Source organism: Dreissena polymorpha, chromosome 1 (assembly GCF_020536995.1).
Source record: "Dreissena polymorpha isolate Duluth1 chromosome 1, UMN_Dpol_1.0, whole genome shotgun sequence".
NCBI classification, from domain to species: domain Eukaryota; kingdom Metazoa; phylum Mollusca; class Bivalvia; order Myida; family Dreissenidae; genus Dreissena; species Dreissena polymorpha.
In genome coordinates, this window is record NC_068355.1 from 131,511,867 (window position 1) to 131,538,279 (window position 26,413).

The window sequence follows — 26,413 nt, forward strand, 5'->3', positions numbered from 1 at the left end:
TCACGATGTTTGCTGTGGTTTTGTGTTCATCTCCGTGAGAATTGTCAGTTCCGAGAAGTTGATGCGGAACTTTGCCAGCAGCAATTCCATTCTGAAATATGACTTTGTGGTTTATTTTAAATTAACAGTTTCTCATCGTTTTCATGTTATTTTATTAAAATGCCGGTTTAACGTTTAAACATCTGCTTAAACGGGAGGTATCTCTAATAGCACATACCTCTTCTTGTCCTCGGTTACTTCCTTGTTGTTGGTTCCAAGGCAGAACACCCTAAGCTTGGCGTTTTTCCACTGTTTGCGTCTATTGAGAATGTAGGGAACCAGTAACGTCATACCTTGATAAGATTGCACATTTGTAATAAGTATTATATTTTATTTATCACATCTTGGATATTCAGTTTTTATACACACACACACACACACACACACACACACACACACACACACACACACACACACACACACACACACACACACACACACCACACACACACACACACACACACACACACACACACACACACACACACACACACACACACACACACACACACACACACACACACACACACACACACACACACACACACACACACACACACACACACACACCACACACACACACACACACACACACACACACACACACACACACACACACACACCACACACACACACACACACACACACACACACACACACACACACACACACACACACACACACACACACACACACACACACCACACACACACACACACACACACACACACACACACACACACACACACACACACACACACACACACACACACACACACACAAACAAACAAATATATAGAGCAACATTATGAAATCTTAGATTTACTTAATATTAACAGAACAGCAATACAAACACAGCTGCTACTCCCCAACCCAAACAATAAACGTTTTCTTGTTGTTGCGACTTTTCTCGATCAAGCAATCCTCTTTTAAGATGTCAGAAAGCACCACAATATGCACGTTGTAGGTACTAGACAATCTTCATATACGACGTTATCTTTCCGCTTATATTACCAGATTTCAAATACTATGTCACATTTCCCGATTACGCAACCAGACGCCAAATACGAAGTCATGTTTATGTTATCTGACGTTTGATACGATGCCACCTGTTCCGTTTACGTTTTCAGACGTAATATACTTTGCCATCCGTAACGTTTACGTATCCACCTGTCACTATATAATATTTAAAGACGTCAAATGCAACGCTTTTTTGTTGCGCTAACGTTTCCAGACTTCAAGTACGAGGCCAAAGTCCCGCCGATGTTACTTAACGTCAAGTACGACCATTGGTCTCGGAGCCGTTACGAATAAATCATGGATACGACGTCCCCTGCCTTCACCTCGTAAGCAAACCTCTTACCTCCATCATCATAGAGCCACCAGACGTCAACCGTGCCGGACTGGCTCTCCCGGAATACAGGCGCCGTCCGCTCAACTCGGTCAGGCTTTGCATCGTCACCTATGTGGAAATATAAAAAGCTCATAAAGGGTTATTATAATACTCGAGAGTTTGTTTGCTGTTGGTAAAATAACAGACATATGGTATGTTTATGTACAAACTTGTTGTACAGCATTGCTTATCGCGGACAGCGTGGCGAAATTTCTTATTTTATATATTTTTTATATACACACATATAATTGACTTTCCCAAACTCAGCTGACTCATTTGATATCTGGTAAACAAGCTCCCAATTCCTTAATAACTGTTTCTATAGATAAGAATCAAGCAGAGGTCAGTGGTAATTTATAAGAGCAACATCAAACACAAAACATAATTCCTAAAAACACTAAATCATATTTTGATATAATTAACTTGAGTTTTATATTTCATTACAATAACATGTGAATAACTTTCATTGTAAATCATCTCAAGCTTTAAATGATATTACATGTTTACTGCAAAAATAAATGAGCCGCGCTCTTTGAAAATGTTGTCCGCACAGGCTAATCAGGGACTACAATTTCCGCCTAAACTTAATTTTTGAAAGAAGAGACTTTATTGAAACAAAAAAATATCATAAAAGCGAAAAGTGTCGTCCCTTATTAACCTTTGCGACTGCACAGGATAATATGGGACGACACTTAACGCACATTCATTAAACCCCTTTTTCATAGAAAACGGCCCAAATACATGTTGGTTTTACTTTTCAATCATCATTCAATGAAATAAGAGACTTAAGCCTGAACCATTTTTTAAAACATACTCAGACATTTTGGTAAACTTGCGGCTTTCAGCTTAGGCTGAGGTTTTAAATCATTAAAGATGAAACTTCTTGAAATATTTGAACTTGTATTTGCACTGGTCAAATGCTTTACTGCTTGAACATTTGCTGTGGTCGTAAGGTAGGGCCCGTATTCACAAAGATACGTACGAAAATGCCTTAGATGCACTCGCAGTTCAGTGGAAATTTCTGATCCCGTGATCAATGTTAAATCCAGCACTTGGATGGTACGAAGCAATTACAACTGAACCATCTTATATTTTGTTGTTTGCTACAGTTTAACGTTTAACTAACTTTATAACAAACACTTAAAGACTTCTCAAATGCCAATAGTTTCAGGAATTTCTGTGCTTGCTATTTGGGAATTTTGCAAATACGAACCAAGATAGTAACTTTGCACATTCTGTGTGTTACCTTCAAAGGCCGCGTTTTCGATTCCCTCGTCCAGCGTGTTGAGCCGAATAAGGACTATTTGAGGCTTTCCGTTCATATGAATGTTCGTCTTAATGTCGACTGGTTTCGCAATGACGTTTTTATTTTGTGGCTCGTCATCTACAATTTTTTTTTTAAGTTTTGTTTATACTATACTCATTTGTTTTTAGGGAGGCGATCATAATCAATTTGTCTGGGAACATGGAGCTTACTGGCAGTTTCTCTATTCAAGATGCAGCTCTACAGAATGCAAGATGCAGCTCTACAGAATGCATCCATACATTGGAAATAACAATACGAAACTAAAACGATTAAAATAAAGATATATTCAAATGTAGTGCATACCGTCCTCCTCCTCCACGCTATCGTCCGACTCGTACACACTCGTGTTATCGAGATTGATGACGTAATCGGACCCCTTGTTCCGGTCGAAGCCGCCCGCCACGCGAAGGACTCCCACACTGTATCGCAGGTCAAACGCGTCCATGGAAACAAATCATGTATAGCAACACTAATGGCTCCAGGCGCACAACAAATCATGTATTACAACACTAATGGCTCCAGGCGCACAACAAATCATGTATAACAACACTTATGGCTCCAGGCGCACAAACAAATTAGGTATAACAACACTAATGGCTCAAGGCGCACAAACAAATCATGTATAACAACACTAATGGCTCCAGGCGTACAACAAATCATGTATAACAACACTAATGGCTCCAGGCGCACAAAAACTTTTTCCCCTGACCAGACTGACAATACTTTTACGTTGGTATTCAATATTTTTTTATTATGTTTAATATATGAAAAGTTTATGATCCTTTACTCTAAACTGGATCACATCTTTTAATAATTTCAATTATAGAACTATTCAAACACTTTTAAATGTAACTTTGGAAGAGTCTGTTTGTTATTTTCTTACTAAATTGGGAACCGTAAAAAAAGAAGGTGAAAAACCTAACCTACCTTACCTATTTGTTACCGATCTTAGTTGAACTATATGATTATTTGTTTGAATTATTCGATTTTATTTATCAGAAATTGGAAGATAATTGACAGTTAAAACAAAGTTTGTATTAGCCAAATCTACTTACAATCCTTCAATTTCGTCGTTAGCATTTTTAATGAGAACAAGATGATATCCCTTAAACAGCAACACATTATATATGTTAATGGCAAATTATCAGGCATCAACGTAACGATATTACACCCTTTTTGATATTTTGTTGTATTAAGAAACGAATCAATATTCCGTAAGCAACATGGTGTCTGCCACTGACTGTATGGCGTTGAAGTAGTCGAGGACTTCGCGTGGGTCCGCGTTCTGCCAATCATTCTTATATCCTAGCAACAGTGTGTTTGGGCGGAGCCTTCCAACTCCAAGCGCCTGTCAAAGGATACATTCATCAATACACAATTCTTGCGCGAGCAAAACTTGTACTTGGTTAATGCTGATCGTACCAATTTGAAGTCATGACCAATAAATAATAATTGTTGTTTTCTTAACGTTAAAACATATATGTGTAAAGCTGCAACATGTTTACCCTACGTGTCATACTTCACTTGACGAAACAAACAAACAAATTATGTTTTTGTCAAAGGCTTATAAATAGTAGTTACTTTCCGATCTTTAGTGACAACATTTGCACAGTAACTGGATATTAAGTAAAATGTATGTATCATCAGACATTACTATGGTAGTTCAGTCCGGAATTAGTCAAACAGTTAATGCTATAAAAACCCATGTATGTTCTGTACATATTTTTGCAAAACGGATGTATTTGTAGGTTATATGAACGCTCACCTGCAGAAAAACGTGTACTCCAATGCGGAAGGTCGGTGCACACACACTGATGTAGAAGGTCTTGACCTTGCGAGCACCAAACCATCGGTACGCGGACATTGACCTCGTTCTGGTCAGATGCTCCTCCCGATCACCTTATGTGTCAATTAAGAGTGCAATACTAAGTGCAATAGAATTAAATAATATAAGTATGTTATTATTACAGGGGTGTCAAGTATTGTTGAATCCTTATATGAAATTAAGAACCATATTTTGGAATTTTGCAATTGTTGAGATACCACAAAGTGAATTAAGTATTTATCAACATTTTACATGAAAATGCAAAAGTGGCATTTGATAAATATAATTGAATCATCCACCTTGAAAACATGGCCGGAAATTAGAAGAGCTTGCTTCTTAGTGATGGTCGCTGCGAAGTCGAGCAGGTTTGGTCTGTGTCGAGGATATCCGGTGAGCACGAGGATCTGGGACCGGAAGTTCTTGACGTGGTCATCGACGTCGATTAACTTTAACGTCGTCGTCAATGATCTGTGATAAGCATGTGCTTGGGTGGAGGAACCCCAGTTTACATCTGAAAGGAAGGGAGAGCATGAATGTTATAAAAAAGAGAAAACATAACAAAACGGAAAGAAATAACAAACAAAAAAGCCAGAAGGGAGAGGGAGCAGCCGCCTGAAAACAGAACAAAAAACAGGACAAACAATAAGTTCAAAAAACATGAACTAGAACAAGATGGAAACACAAATCACTAAAATACAGAACTGGATAAATAAGGATAGCATAATCAAGTGGAAACAAATTTGATAAATAACATGGCGGCAATTGCACACATTACTTAGTTACAAATGAAGATAAATTATTCTCAAATAATATAAATACTACTAGGAGCATTAGTTCCGTCGTTGTTGCTGTTTGTTGTTAAGATAACAATTGTAACTACAATTCTGGCATTCGATTATTTAATATGTAATACATAAGATGTATCGTGATGGCGCGTCTCGCACCTGCCGTACCTGGTTTCGATCTATTTACGAAGAAGTAAAGGCCGGCTACGTTGACGAATGTGACAAGCGCCGCCCACCAGTTGATGAGGAACATGGCAGCAACGCAGTGCCCCGACCCCAGCAGACAATGCCACTTGCTGTCCATGAAGACAATGGTCACGTGACTATTACAGTTTGCATATACATGTACCATTAGATGTAAGTGATAATATTATATACTATAAGATTCCTCCCAATAATTTAGAGTCAATGGAGGGAAAATGAATAACCTTTGTAATTGAGTTGTGACCCATTATCAGGTAATAACGAGTAATAATCGAAAGTAATATGAACATCACCAGCGACATTAAAGAATAGTTATTCAAAATCTTTGACTTTGCATTGTTACATTGACATATCATGGAAGAGCATGGAAATATCACGCTGCACATTGTCTGTAATGGGGAATACAATTCCGAAATCATATAACTTGATATTTTTTATCATATTATCATATCACCAACCCCACATTCAGTTTTTATCGTGTTATACTAAGAATCGTCTGTCTTTTTTATGGTTGGTAAATTTTACTTAATATGATAATAAATATGTACTGATCACTTTATAATGTTTTTGTTCCCAAACATTTGACAATAAAATCAATTATGATTTAAAACGTTTAAGACTTACATTTGATTGTAACAGTGTTCAATTCTTAACGCCCATCGGATCGCAAATGACGATAGACCGTGCCGCGACTTACTTGTAGTACTTGAAGCCGGGCCGGAAGCTAGGGGTTTTCGCAATGGTTCCTTAGAAGCAGGAAAAGTTGACATTAGCGTACCCCATGAGGTAAAAGTTGGAGATAATGGGAGAGATTATGTCCAGGGAGCCTGTGGTGGAAACGAGACCCCGTTAGTTTAATTGAAATTTATTTGTTGAAGCTCGACCGCTCTAAAAGCCTAATGAATATTGAGACACTTTATGTGTCTGTATTCAAGAAAGAAGCAGACATTGGTGTGTTTGTGCTGATTTCGAACACGTTCTTCGAGTTATCATTGTACCCGGGAAGTCGAGTAATTGCCAGCTATTGACAATAGACATCCATGAATATATTTTAAAATGTTGAACGCCTGGTTTGAGTAAAATGTTAGCAGCAAAACTATTTGGTGTCGAGCACAACGTAGATCTAACATTATATCACTTACAGAAAAGCATCACTGCGTCACTTACTTACACCAACTGTGAAGCCATTATCTGCAGCAGAACATAATGCCACAAACTGACTCATGTTATCATTATTGACGAAGACAATAAAGCCGCGTTCCAATCTACTAAGGCTACTTACTTTCGAGCAGAAAATGTCCCTGACTAGACTGACCTGTAAACCAATGCAATCACATACAAACACAGAATCTTCGCTCATGTTGTCACATACCGTCAAGAATTATGACGTCAATTTCTACCATGATGCCACATTCTGACAGCTACAACGACCTCTCATACAGAACCCAAGCTTGAAGAAACGTATACGTCACTAACAGAAGCAAAGAATGCAGTAACCTTCATATATATAATGTATATTATCGTCATTTTCTTACACAATTCATAATGTCATTTACCGACTTAGAAACTGACATCACTTACCGACGCAGACCATTACGACAGCGATTAAGAAACATAGAATATAGGCGCACCTTGGCTCACCGCTTGCTCCGTATTCCTTTTCAAACACGTGGATGAAAGGGAACAGTCGGTCCTTGCACTGAGCCTGGAATGGGAAAAAGATGGTGGAGGCGTTGGTTGTGGTGATGGTGGTGGTTATGATGTTGTTGAAGAGCTGGTGATTTTGTTGTTGACGCAGATGATGTTGACAATTATGTTGTTGACGCCGTTGATGTTGACAATTTTGTTGTTGGCGTTTGTATTGTTTTGTGATGATCATGGTATTTTTCAATGAAGTTTTTCGGCGTAGCTGTATTAAGCCAGCTTTTCACCTAAACTGACCTTTGTGTCCTATAAAATTCAAATAAAATTTCCCGCGGCTAGGTACGAATGAATACACTTCATTTATTCCATTGGCTGATTTGAGTATACAACCAGAACATTAGGAACATATCCGCGTCTTTGTAACACTGTTTTACTGCATGAAACAATTTTATCTCTAATGAAAAGGCTTAATAGATAGAACAGTTTGGCACGAGAAAGTCTATCTGGTGGTACTAGCAGTGTGAGAGAAGAGAGAGAAACTCCTATGGAGATTAATCATAATCGAGGTCTCCGGTGTTACAAATGCAAACGGATCGGACACAAGTCTTCCGAATGCAAAAATGTTAATGTTGCCTCCGGCGAAAGGGAGTCCAAGAGAATTATGTGTTAGGGTTGTGGTATGGAAGAGCACGTGTTGCGTGATTGCTCTTATTTAAAACATGGATCGAGAGATAATAAAACATATATCGAGATATAGAAAAAACTAAAACATTCTCAATATGTCGAGATCGATGTTGAGAAATATAATAATAAGTCAGAAATTAATCAACCATTTCAAGTTAATATTTCTGGACACCCGAATTCTACTTTATTACATATTGGTAAGCAAAAATTTTGACAGATACAGGTGCTGAGATTTCTTTGATGCATAGACGAGTCTATGATAGTTTGATTGAAAAGCCAAAATTACAAAAGAAGGTGGTTAGTGTACAATAAGCAAACGGTAGTCCGTTGATGATTGATGGGCTCAGCAGTATTAAAATCTGCGTTGGGAAATCAGAAATGATTCAAACTTTGTATGTTGTCAGAAATTTAAATAGAAATTTAATTTTGGGTTTAGATTGGTTAAAGAATAATCACGTTAGACTCTATTTTGATTTGAAATGTATGAGAATAAATGGAAAACATTATGTCAGCTTAAAAGAAGATATTCATATTGCATCAACGATCAGATTGAAAAATACATGCATTTTAAAACCACAAACAGCGAAGATATGTTATGGTAAAATTAGAGACAATCCAAATATACCAACTGGTTACAGTTATTCTGTTTCGGAATTTGACATAGGTTTTATAACAGATCAAACAGGTCTTCGAATTGTTAACTCAGTTACTTATTTGGCTAAAGATAGATGTCTGCCAATTTTAACTGTTAATAATTCGAACAAAACATACAAACTTAAAAGACATTGTCTGGTTGCAAGATTGAACAGAATTGATGAGGAAAACATAAATAATGTGAATTCAGTTTTCACTGGAAACCATACATATGAGGAAATACAATTAAGTGATATCAATGTGCCAGAATGCCATAAAAAAGTAGAAAATTTAAAAAGGCGAAACATTGATTTGTTTGCAGACAAAGACTCTCAATTGGGTCACACTGAACAGTTAAGATGAGTATAGACACTGGTAAACATTCACCTATTAAATTAAGGCCATACAGAACTCCTTTAAATAACAGAGAAATAATTGATAAAGCAATTGATGAAATGTTAGATGCTGATGTCATTAGGAGATCTCGATCTCGATCGCCTTGGTCATTTCCTGTTGTAATAGTTGATAAGAAAGATGGCACTAAGAGATTCTGTGTAGATTTTAGACAGTTGAACAAAATAACTGTAAAAAATGCTTTTCCGTTACCAGTAATTGATGATATTTTAGCATTGTTGAATCATGCTAAATTCGTCACATCCTTAGATTTAAACAGTGGCTATTGGCAAGTTTTAATGGACGAAAATGATAAAGAGAAAACTGCTTTTTGTACACACAGAGGCTTGTTTGAGTTTAACAAAATGCCTTTTGGACTCTCAAATGCTCCTGCTATATTTCAAGAACTCACGTCTATCTTTTTAAAAGATTGTCAAAGATTTGCTATTGCATAATTAAATGATATCCTTATTTTCAGTCCAGATAAGGAATCCCACCTAAGAGACATTGAAACTGTTTATTCACGACTTCGTGAACATGGGTTAAAATTGAAATTGAAGAAATGTAGTTTTCTAAAATCTGAGACTAATTATTTAGGATTTATCGTTAGTTCTGAAGGTGTAAAACCTGATCCTCAGAAAATAAGTGCAATTAGATCATTTCCAGTTGCAACACGTGTTCGAGAAGTAAGGTCTTTCATGGGATTGTCATCTTACTATTGAAGATTTATTCCAAATTTTTCAGAAATCGCTGAATCGATAATAAATCTGACAAGGAAATATGCCCATTTTAAATGGACTGAAACATGTCAAAATTATTTTGATTTGATCAAAGAAAGTCTGATGGTTGTTCCTTTACTGACATACCCTGATTTGAATAAGCCATATATACTGTATACTGATGCTAGTGACACTGTTTAGGAGCCTGCCTTACACAAGAAAGTGAGGGTGATGAGAAACCAATTTATTATCTGTCTCACAAATTGTCTAGAACACAAAGAAAATGGTCAACCGTTGAAAAAGAAGCATATGCTATTTATTTTGCTCTTAAAATTAGATCATTTTTTGCATAATGCTCAATTTACAATTAAAACAGATCACTAACCCTTAAAATATCTTTTTGAATCTCCAATGCTAAATAAGACAATTCAGAGATTTGCTTTAAGTATGGCTGGTTATAATTTTAAAGTAGAATATATCCCAGGTACAGTTAATACATGTGCTGATTTATTCTCACGACACCCTGATAAGGTGCAAATGAGTTGTGATAAGGATAAATAAGAGTGTTCGGGAAATGAATCTGAGCCTGATATTGATGTGAATGACAATTTATATGAGGTCAATGTTTTGAATTCAAGCCAGTTTAATCCAAAAGAGTTTTTTACTTATAGGTTGTCCGATAACGTTGATTCGTTTGAATTGCCAGATTATTTGAAATTGAATGTAGATAATGTTTATATGAAGAATGAACAATCAAAAGATAAAGAATTGATGAAGATAAAGAACTTAATTACCAATGGTAATGCCACAGACAATATTCAAAATCAGCATTTAATTCTATTCTTGATAACGTATTGTATTACTTATCGGATATTGATGGTGACCCGAAATTAAGATTGTTTGTGCCACAGCAATTTAAATCATTGGTATTGCAACAATGGCGTGATTTAAATGGTCACATGGGTGTTCAGAAAACATTTGACTCCATAAAGTCAAAATATTACTGGATGAACCTGTTCAAAGATGTTCTAGAATATGTTACTAAATGTGTAATATGTCAAACCAGATCTTTACGTCAAATAAAGCAACCTTTGAAAGAAACAGATATGCCCCATATGCCATGGCAAAATTAAGTGTAGATCTTAGTGGTCCATATCCTACTTCGATATCTGGAAATAAGTACATTATTGGTTTTGTGGATTGGTTTAGTGGTTGGCCCGAAGCATTTGCTGTTTCTGATAAGACAGCTGACACAATGGCTTATTTGATATTGGCAAAGCTTTTTCCTAGGTTTGGTTGTCCTTTTCAGATTGTAACAGATCGAGGATCTGAAAATGTAAATAAAACAGTGTAAGAAACATTGAAAATATTTAAAATAGATCATATTCTCACAAGCGTTAGTCATCCACAGAGTAATGCAAAAGTGGAAAGATTTCATAGAACATTGCATGACATATTATCAAAGAAAGTCCAGGAAAATGTTAGAACATGGGATCAATTTTTGAATCAGACACTAGCTGCTATAAGATTTAGTGTTTCTGAGTCTACCAAATTCAGTCCATTCTATCTGCTGTATACAAGAGAACCTGTATTACAAGTTGATCATTTACTTAAGCCAGGACAAACCTATTTTGGAGAAGAAATGCATAAAATAGCATTGCAAGAGCAACACAGATCCTTTCTTTTGGTTAAGAATAATCTAAAGCAATCAAAACAGAGACAAGCAAAATATGCAAATGAAGGAACACAGCAAATTGAATTTGAGATAGGAGATCCTGTATATTATAAATATTCAAGAAGGGTAGGAAAATTAGACTTAAAATGGAAACCTTATTACAGAATCATTGAAAGAACAGGTCCCGTATCATACATCATTTAAAATCAATTAACAGGTGATACAGTTAAGGTTCATGCTGAAGTTTTAAGATTAGCCAACATTGATTGGAATGTCACTGACCAGAACAATGAAAGAGTAATGAGAAAATCTACTTACGTGGTTACTCCGGCATCGAGTGATAGTGAGGGTTCCAGTAAAAATACTGTTTCTGATTCAGACGATAATGTACCTTTGGCAGAATTAGCAAATAGATATCGTCATGAAAGGGAACATGCAGATAATGAGGATAATATTCCTTTATGGGAAATGTATAAACGATTAAAGTTAGGAGAAATGAATCAAACATATAGTACTAATGACAATTCTGATGTTTCAAATCCCTCAAAAGAAGTAAACAGTAGTACTGATGGCTATATGTCAGTTGATGAAATTTCCGTCCCAAAGTGTCTCCGATCAAAAGGTTAAACGGAGACGTACAGAAAAGTCACAAAAATCAAATAATGTCAAGAAATTATTAAAGTTAATTTCTGATATGTAGAGAATACTAGGTTAGCGTTGAATACAGAGAAGTTTATGTTGTGAGGCTTAGAACGCCGGGAGCGCGAATCTTGGCGAGCGCTTTCGGTGTTCGAGCCGAGCAACATAAACTTCTCAGTATTCAACGATAATCCTAGTATTCTATTTATCCCATTTGATTTTTTTCAACGTGACATTTAACATAATTAGATATAATTACCTTAACAATAATTTTAATTCAGTCTTAAAAGCGCTTAAAATCTAACGAATGTAACCATGCGTAGTGATATAAATGTATTTGTTCTGGTACGCAAAATAATCTTTAAAAAATTCACACACAAACTGTAAAACAAGTAAAAATATCACTATATGCCTCGATTCAATTTTACGCAGTATCCGAATTGTAACACATTACGACCGCAAAAAGAAGATTTTAATTTACTATGGTTCATTTTATTTTCGAAAGAAAATGATCAAAATCCAATATGGCGGCGATTGCTTCCTGACAAAATGATGTTGATGTCAATATACATGTACACCGTCGACGACCTTGACAATTTCGACGAGTAAACAGACAATTGCAGCGACTGACACTTTATTTGACCTAATATACAGGGCAATACGTTTTCCTATTTCGGACGACGAATTTAAGTACGCGCAGAACGTGTTTTTATATAATGTTATGGGTATGCCGTGTGTGATCAGATGCATCAATGGCGTCAATGTTAAAATCATTTTCCCGAGAACAGGGAACGACAAAAGTACAAAAAAAGCAAAACACGTTCGAACTAGTATCTTACCTTAAATTATCCTTTAAAATCCATCTAATAATCCATTTAACTCAATAATTGACGATTTTGCATCTAGGGTCTTTAATAATTATTTTAGCATAGTTAAATAAAGACCCTTATGCCATCCTATCACTTCAAATGAGTTTACGAACTCAATAAACTTTCTTCTTCGTTACACGCTTCGTCATGTACTCTACATTACTGCTGTTAAAATGAACCGGAGCAGTTTATCAAATAATAGCCGTTGGTAAACTCGGTTGCATTTGCAGATTTCTGCATACAAACATAATTATGTTTAAAACTTGCACACTTTTTTATTTGTCTATGGTAAATGCGTTTATTGTACAAGAAAATAATTTAATATATAAATACACAAAGAATGAAAACATTCCATTACACAACAAATAAATGAGTAGATAATACCCGTGTACAAAATGGGACGTTCCGAATTGCAGTGTGGTGCTATTTTTACCATCTTATACTTCACACAGCTCTATGCCTAACGTGAATTAAATCGGAAAGCAAATATTGCAGATTATTTATGAATTGTGCGATATTTGTATGGCTTGTTGTACATTCTTTAATCTCAAAAGTATATGCATGGGTTATAAACAATGCACATTACACGAAATAAGGAAAATGTGATAAATTGACAATTCAAATATGTCGATATACAGTACATGTACATGTGAAATAAGTTGCGTTTATAATAAATCGTCAATTTTTTTTTTGGGGGGGGGGAAATGATGCAATAAGTGTCATTCTTAGCTGATTCCTCATTATACGGATGGCGAAAAATTATGTCATATGACTAGATTTAAAGGTTGAAGGTTGTATAATTTTGAAGCTAAAGTTTTCTCGACTTTATTTCTTATGAAAAATCATTCAGTGGTAAAGTAAAAAATAGTCCGTGCACGCGACAGGTATATCCCACAGTGTTGAATACAGGCTAGTATATTTCATAAGGTGTTATACCGTCAATGTCGCGTTGAAAATAGGATAAATTGTAAATAGACCTCATCGTTTATTGTACATATTTATATGCTGATGTTTTGAACGTGGTCTTATGCTGATCATTATTTTGTTCCAGTAAAACGGGGATTTTACAGAGAACAGAAAACACTTGCAGAGAAAGAGTTTAAAACAATATGGCGAATTGTGTGGTAGCGTTGTGTTGTGTTTTTTCCCTCATGTTCATTAGTAGTTCTAATGGATTATTGATAAGAGAAAATGTTGTGTATGATAAGACTAATGAGGTTTATGTGAATAATGGACGCTGGCTTGTTGTTTTTGTGCATGACGTAAAGCCTTATCTATCATTTATTGATAAAGTGAAACAGGATAATACTTTCATAAACGGTATTATGCAAGGTGAACTTTCATTTTATCAACGGTCTAATTTAACAGGATATTGGGAAACAATGAAAAGCTTACAAATAGAATTCAACATGGTCAATGACACATTCAAGAGCATACATGATAACTTAATCGACTATCGTTCGGTTAAAATATTGAGAGAATCTAGACATAGGCGTTCCTTAATTCCTATTATAGGGCAAGCTATGAGTTTTCTTTTTGGAACCGTATCTGAAGGTGATATAGAAAATATAAATCGTAATGTTGAAATAATAGCTAGAAATCAGCAGAAAATGGTGCATAACTTAGAAATTGGATTGTCCATTTTAAATCTAACTAGAACTGAAGTTGCACAGAATAGGAAAAGTATAATGGATTTGGTCAAATATATCATGGAGCTAGATAAGAAAATAGGTGAATTGTCATAGCAATCAGAACAACGATATATCGATTAGAACAGTTTTTACATTCATTTTTACAATTTCAAATAATTGTTAATGAAATTAAAATGATGTGTACTGATGCTTCAATTTATTTAGAAAATTTAAAAATCGAGCTTAATAGTTTGTCAAAGCATCATCTGTCCATGAATACTATTTCTCCACAAAACTTACGTGCTATGTTAATGGATGTGAAGTCAAAATTCAGTTACTTGAAGATCCCCAGTGGAATATCTGGTACTATTATCGATCTTTGGATTGTATTACTTATTTTCAAAATAATAGAATAGAGATAGTGTTAGATAAACCTCTTTTAAATACAAAGGAAAGTTTTGACATTTCCAGAGTATATTCTTTTCCTCTTCCTTTATTTCCCATATTTGAAAGCAAAACTAAAGGTTCACAGTTTACCGCTTATTTTCGATTAGAGTCAGAAGCAATTATGATAAGCCAAGATAGGACACAATATTCGTTGTTATCAGAGCATGAATATAAAGTGTGTGCTAATCAGGAAATTAAACAGTGTTTAATAACAAGTGCCCGTTACAAAAGAATTTGGAATAAACATTGGGTTGTGGCTATGTTTGTTAATGAGCAAGATAGAATGAAAGAAAGTTGTACGAAAGTTGTTTCTCAAAATCAAGGGTTAACGTTAGTTCAGTACATTTCTTCAGTATGGGTCATAGTGACAAATGAGAGATTGAAATTAGTTATTGTGTGTAGAGAACGAGAGTCTTAGAATAGAATTGAGATAACACCACCAGTCGGAATTGTGCGCTTGAATAATTCTTGTAGAGCAAGCTCCAAATACTTTGATTTACCTTTATGAAAAAACCACTTCATACAGAAATAGAGACATATATTCTGGTTTACTTAAGTTTACCAATGTGTCCCAATTCCATATTTGGGATGAGTTTCATAATGAATTTCCAAACATAACGTTCAGGGATTACTGTATAATTTAACGTCTTTAAACGAAATACCAATGAGCTATTTCATACACCAGATCCAGAAATTAAGGTCAAATTCGAACATATCTGGTACACAACATTCAAGCCGAATTACATAGATTATTTTAATGTCTGGTCTGATTATCGGATTTATGGTAATACTTTCTCTGTTGTTAAAGAAATTGTGCGCATACATTATGTCAGACAGAACTACAAATGAGCATGGAGGTAGGGAAATAACAATAGAGCTTCCTAACATATTGACTGGTAATGAATCCATTCCGTTGACAAGAAATGAAAAACGGCCAAGAACAGCTTCAAATGTTCGAAACAAAAATGATGTGGTGTCGCCCCAAGAGGCGGATGACAATGTTGTCATTGAAGAAGGTCGCTCTCCTTCAACGCCCAGAGTATAATGGTTTAGGAAATGAAGAACAGTTGTATATGTTCGTATACAAGAATTTAGATATAGTTCATTGACTATTGATATTTGAAGTCCTGTTTATCATCCTAAAGATGTTAGATAGGTGAAGATTAGTATTGTTTGTTTTACAACATTGTACAAAAGTCCATATGTCTATTCTCAAAGTAGCAGTTGGTGAAGATGTACAAATAGATTTTGAAATTTAAGTCCAGCTATCTATTCTCAAAATAATAGTTGGTGAAGATGTTTTATCAATAAAGAAGTTCATTTGCTTCCAGATGTTACATTAATGTGTATGCATGTAAAACAATATACATGTAACAGTCAACAAGATATCGGATTGCACCAGGCTTCCAAATGTTACATTCATGGTATAACCGATAACGATTCGTCGGATTACACCGGGGAGGATGACAGACGACACACGATGGTGGACACTCAAGTTCCAATATGACATCGATGAACTGTCATGGTGACTCGATGTTTGGGATCATCCGTGTTCACTTGTTACATTAAAAAAATACATGTTTTACATTTTCTTATATTGACTTTATTACAATATATTTGGTTCTGTTTAGCAACTAAAGTAGCAATGCTGTGTATTTTCGTATTTCTTATGATGTGTTTTGTTTTGAAACTATTTGGTAAATATATGTTTGCAGTGTGTTTGTTTAATAATTATATGTTTACAGTAATTTTCTTTAAAGTGAAATCGTTGATTTTTTTGTAAATTAGTTGATTTACAAGAAATGCTGTCAGTAAGCAATTATATTAATTTATTAAAATACCATATTTAAATTAATTATCTTGTTAGGGGAGGTATATAACATAGTACACCCTATTGAAATACGTTTGCTTGTTTAAAGTGTACATTTCCTACATGTTGAAAAAGACCAATATTCAGAAATTAATTGCGTATTGATAAAAACTGATTTCCTTAACAGTTTATAAGTAGTTCTTTATCAACTCAATTAATGAAAGTTGATAGTGACAAATGTTTTGTATAAATACAAGATTTTGTATTAGAGAGAGTCGAGTTTGGTTAGCCGTCACGACTGGACGGAGGTGCTCGGCTCATAGATATTTTACAATGCGAACTATACGATCACTATAATAAAGAATGTTTTAACCATGAATTGGGTTGTCATTCTTTCGACTATGTGATATTAGTGTTTTGGTTGTGTGGAAGATGTTTTGTCTCTTATTTCGTTTCGAGCAATACTGATCTGTTGGATACTACCTCATAGTACAATAAGTGAAATATACATTTTTTAACTTTCGTGCTGTTTATTCATATCACATTCGTACATTATTATAATATAAAGCAGACGGCCCTTTATAAACATTTTTGTAGCGTGATTTTCTTTCCAATACATTTATTTAAAAATAGCAAATGAACTGAATTTCGATAGTTATCCAATAACAGTTTGAATTGCAACGGACATCATTTGCGTTTGGCCCGATCTAAAAGAATTGGAGATTTGTTTTTATGAAACTAGAAACAGTTTTCGAAAAAACATTTACTAATATGAATAATTTATATGAAAATGTCATCGAATAGATGCATTTATTTGTCCCTTAATGGATTAGCCATATATTTACGCATACATGTACACGCTAAAATAATTACATGAAATTGTGACCTTGACGTGGTACCTATGTGCATGTTTATAGGCGCTCGACATTTCGTCCAATTATTATAATAATAACTGACAACATGTTCCATAAAAGCATCATTGATAACAAAATCATCCGTGTTAGGGGTTGCATTTCTTATATTTTACTTTAAACATTGATCTAGGAACCTGGTTCACGGGACACACCGTTTCATCTTTTTTATATATTACTTTCGACATGTTATTTAAAATCTAATCATGCCTGAGAAAGAAATGACCCTTTACAGGACTCAGAGGCACATATAACGTAACACTTATATAATTATAGTTATACAAAACTTGATATATCGCCTTGAAATTCTGAACATTGTTGTTTAAGAAAATATTCTTCAAAGTTGCTTTGAAATCATTTATCGATCATGCTGTCACGATTCTAGCCCTTGTGGGGGTCATATGTATCGTCATATGGACGTATTCGAAAAATTAAGATTGTCTTTGTATATTATCTTTTCTTAGGACAAAAGGCATGATTAGAGAAAAAAATGCTTCCAATATTTGCTGTACAAAAAAGTTTATTGAACACATGCCGTTCGTAACAGAAGCTATTTAGGTGAAAATTACCTCTTAACGCAAAAGCAACTCACTTTTACACAAGCAGCAAATCTAACATAACGAACGTTTTCTCTGTCCTCAAGCATATCCCTACCTAAATGTGTAAAACATTGTGTGACGAATTGAACATGGGTGTAAAGACACGACCTTTAATACTTCGCAGCTTACGGGAACTTTAATCGACACGTATTCTGGAAAAGATATCATTATATCGCAATTCAGCTGTGTGAAAACTGTATTGGACTCTTCCTTAAATATGTGTCTTTATCATCCTGATCCATACCGTCTACATATTATCAGCTAGTAGCATTAACAATTTTGAAAAAAAACATTGTCAGGATTATAAATCGCAGATATATGAAAACATTCTCGAAAATATATAAAAACAATCGTATTGCAAATTTGCAGACTTTTCTTAAACGCTAGATTGGTTCGAATTTTACTAAAACGTTTTGCATACCATTTAATCCAAACATATTTTTTAATTAATCATGTTTTCACTGCAAATGTCAAGAAACATGACCTGACCAGTAGGCGACCGAAACGCACACACAGCTGTTGCTAAGACTAACATTTCTGACACAACATTACATATAGACTTATATGAGACAGGTTGGCAGACATGCAGGCGGGAGTAAGGGAAAGTATCGTTCGAACGCCAAAGGTTGACCAGACGCCAACCAAGATAGATAGATTTTGCATAGAAGAGTTAAATCGTTGATTTATCTTGAGTGTGCCAGATGCCATCAACTCAATCGGGTAAAAACAAAAATTGCACCCACACAAAACTTCCAAAACCAGCAACCTGGCATGACACAAACGAGCAAGTACTACATAAGATGGAGTTTATACTGGAATTCAAAAGTTAAGGTCTAGCATCAACAAGAAGAACACAATACGTTTCGGCAGTGGCAATGCATAATCAATAAACATCGCACAATATTTGACTTGGAGAAACGAAAAAATCCAGATATAGCAGAGGCATTTCATGAACAATTGAAGAATGTTGAGGTTGGGAGGCACTGATCGGCGGAAGAAGTTCATTGGATAGACAACAGGACGAACAAGCCATTGGTGCCGACCGAGATCATGAACCTGTGCAACAAGAGAAGAGAGCTGAGATATGAGAAGTGCACCAGCCAGAACTTAGGACAGAATACCAGAAAGTTAACAGGTCAGTGAGGAAGAAGATTAATTTGCAACGTTAAAGTGGAGGGAGGAGCCGTGTATCAACATTGACAAAAAGATTACCTTGGGTACCAGTAAATAAGAATACATTACCCTCAATACCCTTACGAACCCCAATAAGTCCAAAACGAATATTATGGCAGATAATTACGGTCACCTATATCAAAGACCACAATGGAAATAAGTTAACATCATTTTTCTCATTTGTGTGTTATCCTTGGTATTGTGTGTGCATTGCATGGTTTACTATGTATATTCCTGTGATAATATATTTTATGTTGTCTGCATTATGTAGTACTATGTAATGTTCATATTTTTACCAAATAAAATCAATCAATAACATCCTGACCAAAATGCCGCAGTCCTGAACAAGAGCGAGAGGTATACGTTTACAATACACTAGCACTATTTAATGACTTTCGTGTCTAAATACATGTACATTTTATATATGAATTCATATCAGATAAACTGTAACAGCCTATGAGTGCTGTGCTTGTTCTTTGCTTTCTATAGTCATTCAATTGAATTGAAAAACTAAATTCTTACTAACGTGTCTTCCTTTTCTTTCAGATCCAAAATGACGCGATCAAACCTGCCAATCAAAAAGACGGCTTGTTACAGTTGTTATCAGATTGAAGTAAGCATACATAGGAAGCACAGTGATAGCTACATTTGAACATATGCTAGTATTAAAGTCCCTGATTTGGCTGCGTTGAATTATCCGTTGTGAACACTTGCGATGGTAATTCTCATATTGAAATTACGGACAGGTAAACATTGATTATAGTAAAATGATGGATTGGCAATAAACACAAAAGTAATAGATCCAGCCAAGTTTTGAGGCCAGCCATTTTTTTGTGATGAAACAGTCGCGTTTTGTGCAAAGAAAATCTATATTTCATATCTTATGGGATTAAGAAATTTGTCAGTTATTTACTGATCAAGTTTGTTTCTAAATATATTAAAATATTTAAATATAATTTGGTAAAGTTTACTAGCAGTATTATTTTAAGAGCCTACTGTATCTATATTCTGAAATTTAACAAAAGATTCACCCTGACTATAGTAAAAATAAAAATAAGGTGAATAAAAGATTACGAACGATTTTTTCAAACGTTGATTTTTAGCTTTTGCAAAACTGTGTAAATAAATGCTGGACCTTTCCATTTATAAAGACCAGTTTTTGCTTTGAGTTGTGATAGGATTGTTTTAAGCCCGGGTTCTTTTACTATTCACCTCAAAGAAGATAGCAATAAATAAGAAACTGTAAATGATCGTTTTTAACTCGTGTATTGCGACTCAGATAAGTATATTAAATAGCAGAGTAAATAATCATGAAAAATATAGCTGTACTATGTGAACAGAACAATACTCAGGATCAACCTGTTACAGATTTATTACGACGTTAGATATGCAAGGTAAACTAAGTGATTAGAAAATAGTAGCATTGTTATGCTTCTATTTGAATATGTCTGTCTTTCGGTCTGTATACACTTGTCATCAGATTGCTCATTGAAGTCAGAATTGTATCGAGAATTGAATGTTGTAATCTAATTAATGTTATATAAACAAATTAAATTGTATATAAATTGCCATTTTTTTATTGACGACCGTACTTTATGTTATATTGCAAATTTGTCAGCATGTTGTATACAAATTGTGATGATTTCACAATATGCTGATAACTGAAACAAAAGTTGTTGAAAACTATTAATAAAAACTGAAATCTTACTTTGACATCATACAGTTATTTTAATGATGCGAATATGTCTCTTTCATTACTAAACGAACGGTATTTATTCTTCTTCAATTTAAAAACAAATTATTCAGAATAAGTTACATAATGATCAATAGCAACAGTAATGATTTCTGATTATTCTTGGATCATAAACTTACGTGCTAACCATTTGTATTTACATTGGTTTTCGGTGATAATACTTCAATTTGCATTATGCGTTTGTATATAAGCATTGAGATGACTAGATTTCATGCGCTTAAATAAATGAGAAACTTACCAAGGATTTCTTGCTCACCGTATGTATGTAATGTTGCCATTTGTTTAAAGAGCAATCCAATCTTTATCCTGTTATTTAGTACATGTATTCATTAAGTATTGCGGTTTGCAATAGATAACAAGCAGTGCAGTGGGTGAATGCTCATAATAAAATGTAAGGATAAAACATTTGGCAGAATAACATACAATGAACATATTATTAACATAATATATGCTTTAGCAATTAGGAAAATCGTTTATATGTCATAATTTTAAGTAACTAAAATTAAACAACTAGTATGTGGAAATGAGTGAAGTGCAATTTAAGGGAGAGCAATGTGATATGCTAAAAAATGAGAGTAAGTTTGTCTACCTTGTTTAAGAATAATTGGGTGTACCTCTAAACTTAGAAAGTTATTTCATACAATATTTCAATTACATCACACTGTATACTCCGTTACTTACCTATAAGCATTGTATTATCAAAAAGAAGTATTATATAATTATATATTGATATTTAGATTTGCAAATACCCTACCAGTCATCGGAAATATTGCACCAGACTTGAAGTTCACCGATTCTGACTCCACGCCCTTATTAAAACCTTTGTCCGACACTTTTTCAGCCCAAAGGCAGACGATCGGTGATTAGACTGAACTAGGTTTCTACCCGGTAATTTAGGGATTTCCGTTCAAATTTTCCATAAAAATAAATCTCCACCAACTCACTGGAAATAACGCATTCGACATATTTGTTCACTCCATGGACCCCGGCCTAGTTTTAATCTTGGTCCGAAACTATGTTAGCTTCACAAGTAGACGACGGTTGCTCAATTTGCACGAGGGCGTTACTGGGAAAAAACCAAACTTGTTAAGAAAAGGGCTTTTAAAGGGGCCTTTTCATGTTTTGGTAAATTGACAAAATAAAACAAAATTATGTTTCAGATTCACAAATTTTCGTTGAAGTTATTATATATGTGAGGAAACAGTTATACTATACATTAACAATGCTCTAATTATCCATTATATGCCTATTTTGACGTTTTGAAAGTTGACATTAAAGCGTTGCAACACGAAGCGATTTAATAATTTTGAGAGTTCTGTTGGTGTCGTTATCTTATTGTTATACTACGATGAAACTTATATAAAGTATCAAACACATCACAAAGTGTATGAGCACGGATGGCCGAGTGGTCTAAGCGATTGACTTTATTTCAGGGATCAGTGGTTCGAGCTCAGTTGAGAGTTACTTTTTTTCTTTCTTTAATTTTATTCTTGTTTTGTTACTGGAGGCTTTTAGATCAAATGTTTACATTTATATATTTAAAGCATTTAATGACAAACTTCAATAAATTCCAAAATATGTGAAAAGGTCCCTTTAAAGTTGCCCACAAATTAACTGAACAAACAGTTGGTCCGTTACTATTCTTTGTTGGAGAATATTTTCTAAAATAAGCATACTCGATTTAACTTTGTTTATTTATAACAAGGAGCTTGTACAATAGACAATTAACCGTATATTTGCATTTATTTTGGTACCCATCTTTCGCCTTGTCGATCCCATTTCAATCACACGAAAGTCATGTGCGGGTATAATTAAAAACGTATATTTATATTATCACCGGCATTATAAGCAGGAGCTTCAGCATCATCAACATGCCATGTCCATATTTTGGTATGCTTAACAATCATCAAATCTACATATTCCTCTGTTGACATATAAGCAGTTTGTAGATAGATTATCAGGGAGCAATCGATCATTATTTATTAATACATTTTGTTATAGCAAAATATGCGCTATTTCAAATGGTATTTGCATGCTGCTTCAAAACTATGGAGTCCATCTGACTTTGACGATGAGAAGCACATAATTAAAATAATTGTAAGATCACTTGAATGATTAAACATTGCACATATTCTTTGCCTGGATCAATTAAAAAATGTTTCCAATTTTTGTAGTAGAAATTTTGAGGTTCAAAAACAATGCTACAATAATGATAGATTTATATGATTTTACATTTAGTCAGTGATATTTTATGCACTTTTGGTGGTGATTTTCTAGCGATTACATGATACCGTTCGTTAGCCGGTTCGTCCCGCAGATTACACCATACTCTTAAAAATTTAGATACTTGAACCGTTTTTGCCCATGACCATTCCTAATAAGTTCATGTTTCCCTATCAAATTTCGTGACTGACCTGGTGGGTATGTGGGAATTGTTAAACTGTGTCGAGCGATAGACTTACACGGACTTTCAAACATTTTATAAGTTACCATGTGTTTAAAATAAATGTGTTTTCGGCAAAATTCTAAATGACCAACTGACAACCATGGTATAATTGAGTATTTTTGATATTTCATTCAATTCATATTATATTAACATTCAAATACGGTACAATGTGTTTGCAGGTTTCAAAGATTTCAGTAAGAAGAAAATGTAGTTAAATAAAATCATAAAGCTAAACATTGTAAAATAAACAATACATTTAGTTGCATATATTGCGTAGTTTTTTTTTTAAACAACACTTTAAATAATTAACATTTACCCTCCTTATATGTATGGAGGGCGGTTTGTATATCAAGTATTTCAATTCAGGGAAATGTCTCAGCAATCGAGGAAAGCTGTGAGTGTTCTCGTTAAAAAGGAAGATTTTAGGCGGTTGTCCTATTCATAATCTTAGGTCTAGTGCAACTAAATGATGTCTGAAGCACATACTCGACTTAACAATACCATCATATAATTAATTTACAAGAACATGTGTTACTTTGTTGAACCGATTGTTTAGTTAAAGAGGGCTCTCGGAAGATTTAAGTTGTACATTATTATTATATTAGTAATTATCGAAACGCAGTTTGGAACTCTCAACAAAATACAATCGATGTTAAAAAGAATACCGATCAAAGTACCAAAGTTTTAACATCAATACAGCCACTTACAACGCTTTAGTAATAGGATCGGTGTTCAAAAAAAAAAAAAAAAAATAATAATACTTGGCTTCATTTTCACCCAGATTATGACCTTATTAAGATATTAAGGAGGCGTACTGTGAGTTACCTGTCATTTTATTTGTTCATTATAATGTTCATCCGAGTTTAACCCGAATCGATGAATTATACAACAAAATAATGCTCGCAATGAAGCTTTTTTCGCGCAAGTAATTGTTTTTGATATCTTATTAGACCAACAACTTCCGACCTTATTTTTACCTTGACATTAAACTTGTACTCCACACATGTCTTGTGGGCCATTTTGTGATGTCACGGACCAAGTGACACTTGTCTTATTTTTTTATAATGATGCATAACAAGGAGAGTGTGACAACCGTTTCGGAGACATTTTCAACGATTTGTGACAAACATTCAGTTGGCTGAATTTTTACAATACTACAATAGTACTACATAACGAAGTGAAAATATACTTTAATTGGATATAAAACATTCAACGTACCATTTTACTATAATAAACATGTATATTTCAATAAATAAGATGAAACCACTACATTTATAAACGCAGCGAAAATCCAAGAAGGCAAACAGATGCGAAACACTTACAATTATATAGGTTACCATTCAGTCATGCTTTAACAGCAATGCAATAGTTCAACATTCTGATTTGACAATCAAGACTATTTGTGGAAAAGTTGTTCACGCATATAATACCTTTTGTGAAGACGGACCTTTTTAATTTATTTTATCCAGTTAAAAAAATTAAAAGGCTAACAACACAGTATTGTCTACTGTTTGTGAGTAACCTTTGTTGGGCCAAGAATTAAAGGCATCAAAAGTGAAACTCTAAATAGTGTATAATCCTAAGTGATATAATTTTGGAACATTTTCAACCAAATTTTTCATTTGTAACCAAATATTTACAAAAATGGTCGTTGGTAATCTGAAAGCATTTCTTAATGTTGAACTGGTGTGCATAATAACGTATAATTAACGGTTGTTTCTATGTTTCAAATTCATCAGCAATATCATCGTCGTATTTTTCCGTCGTCATTGTTGTCTGCACAATAATTATGAAAATAGTGATAATGATTATGATAGTGAAATTTGAGATGATTACGATGATGATGATGATAATGATGATGATGATGATGATGATGATGATGATGATATCACTCTGAAGCGTAGTTAAAGGAAAGCATGGTTCCTTCACGAGGTATTCACCTGAGAGTCCACTTCACTGGCTTATAATAATAATATACCGTAATTTGTCTTATCTGACTTAGAAATAGTTTATTGTAATTATGGATTTTTGCATCTCTGGGCCGGTGTTAAAGGCATTACTTACACAACTTTCCCACTGTTTAGAAGTGCATATCATGTACGGTTGTTCCGGTCCATTGATCTGCGGTACAATTATTTCCTTATGTTCGTGTGTATATGCGTAAAGGGGACTTTTCACGTTTGGGTAAATTGACAAAATTAAAAACGGTTTCATATTCGCAAATTTTCGTTATAGTTATGATCTTTGTGAGAAAACAGTAAAACTGAACAATTACCGTGCTCTAAGTTGGCAATTAAATGCATCTTTTGACGATTTAAAAACCTGAAAATTATAAAGCTTAACAACGCGAAACGATTAAATAATTTGGAGGGGATTCCAGTGGTTTGAGCCCTGTTGAGGGTTGCTTTTTTTATTTTTTATTTTTACTGGAACTTTTAGATCAATGATTACACTAATCAATGTGTAATAATAAATATTAATGACAAACTTCAAAACATGCCAAAATCTGTGAAAATGCCCCTTTAAAGTGAGTATGCACGATTTTGTCAAATATTTATGAATTTATATAAAATTTGTAAAAAATATTATGCATATATTTCAATATAAATAAATATAAAATTTAAGAAGAACATGTGTCGAAAAATTCAAAATAAGCCAGATATTTAATTCTGAAATCGAAAATGTCTGCACGGTCGAATTCGCCAGTATGTATATCATGCGTGTATGATGTGAATCTAAATTTAGTTTTACGGATCATTTTAATTTCCTGAAACGATATCTATTCATACGACACACATACAATAACTCCGATCCAAATAAAAAGGCGAATGCTTC

General features: G+C 34.2%; 1 protein-coding gene across 1 annotated transcript; it reads right to left on the minus strand.

Moving 5' to 3' along the window:
• LOC127851916 (solute carrier family 12 member 2-like) lies at positions 1-24,597 on the minus strand. The gene is given in 12 exon segments (XM_052385934.1): positions 1-91; positions 218-332; positions 1,403-1,501; positions 2,679-2,816; positions 3,042-3,181; positions 3,980-4,086; positions 4,504-4,640; positions 4,865-5,074; positions 5,517-5,644; positions 6,250-6,379; positions 7,134-7,257; positions 24,556-24,597. Coding segments are annotated over 12 exon segments (1,461 nt in total).
• Between the last annotated feature and the right edge of the window lie 1,816 nt (positions 24,598-26,413).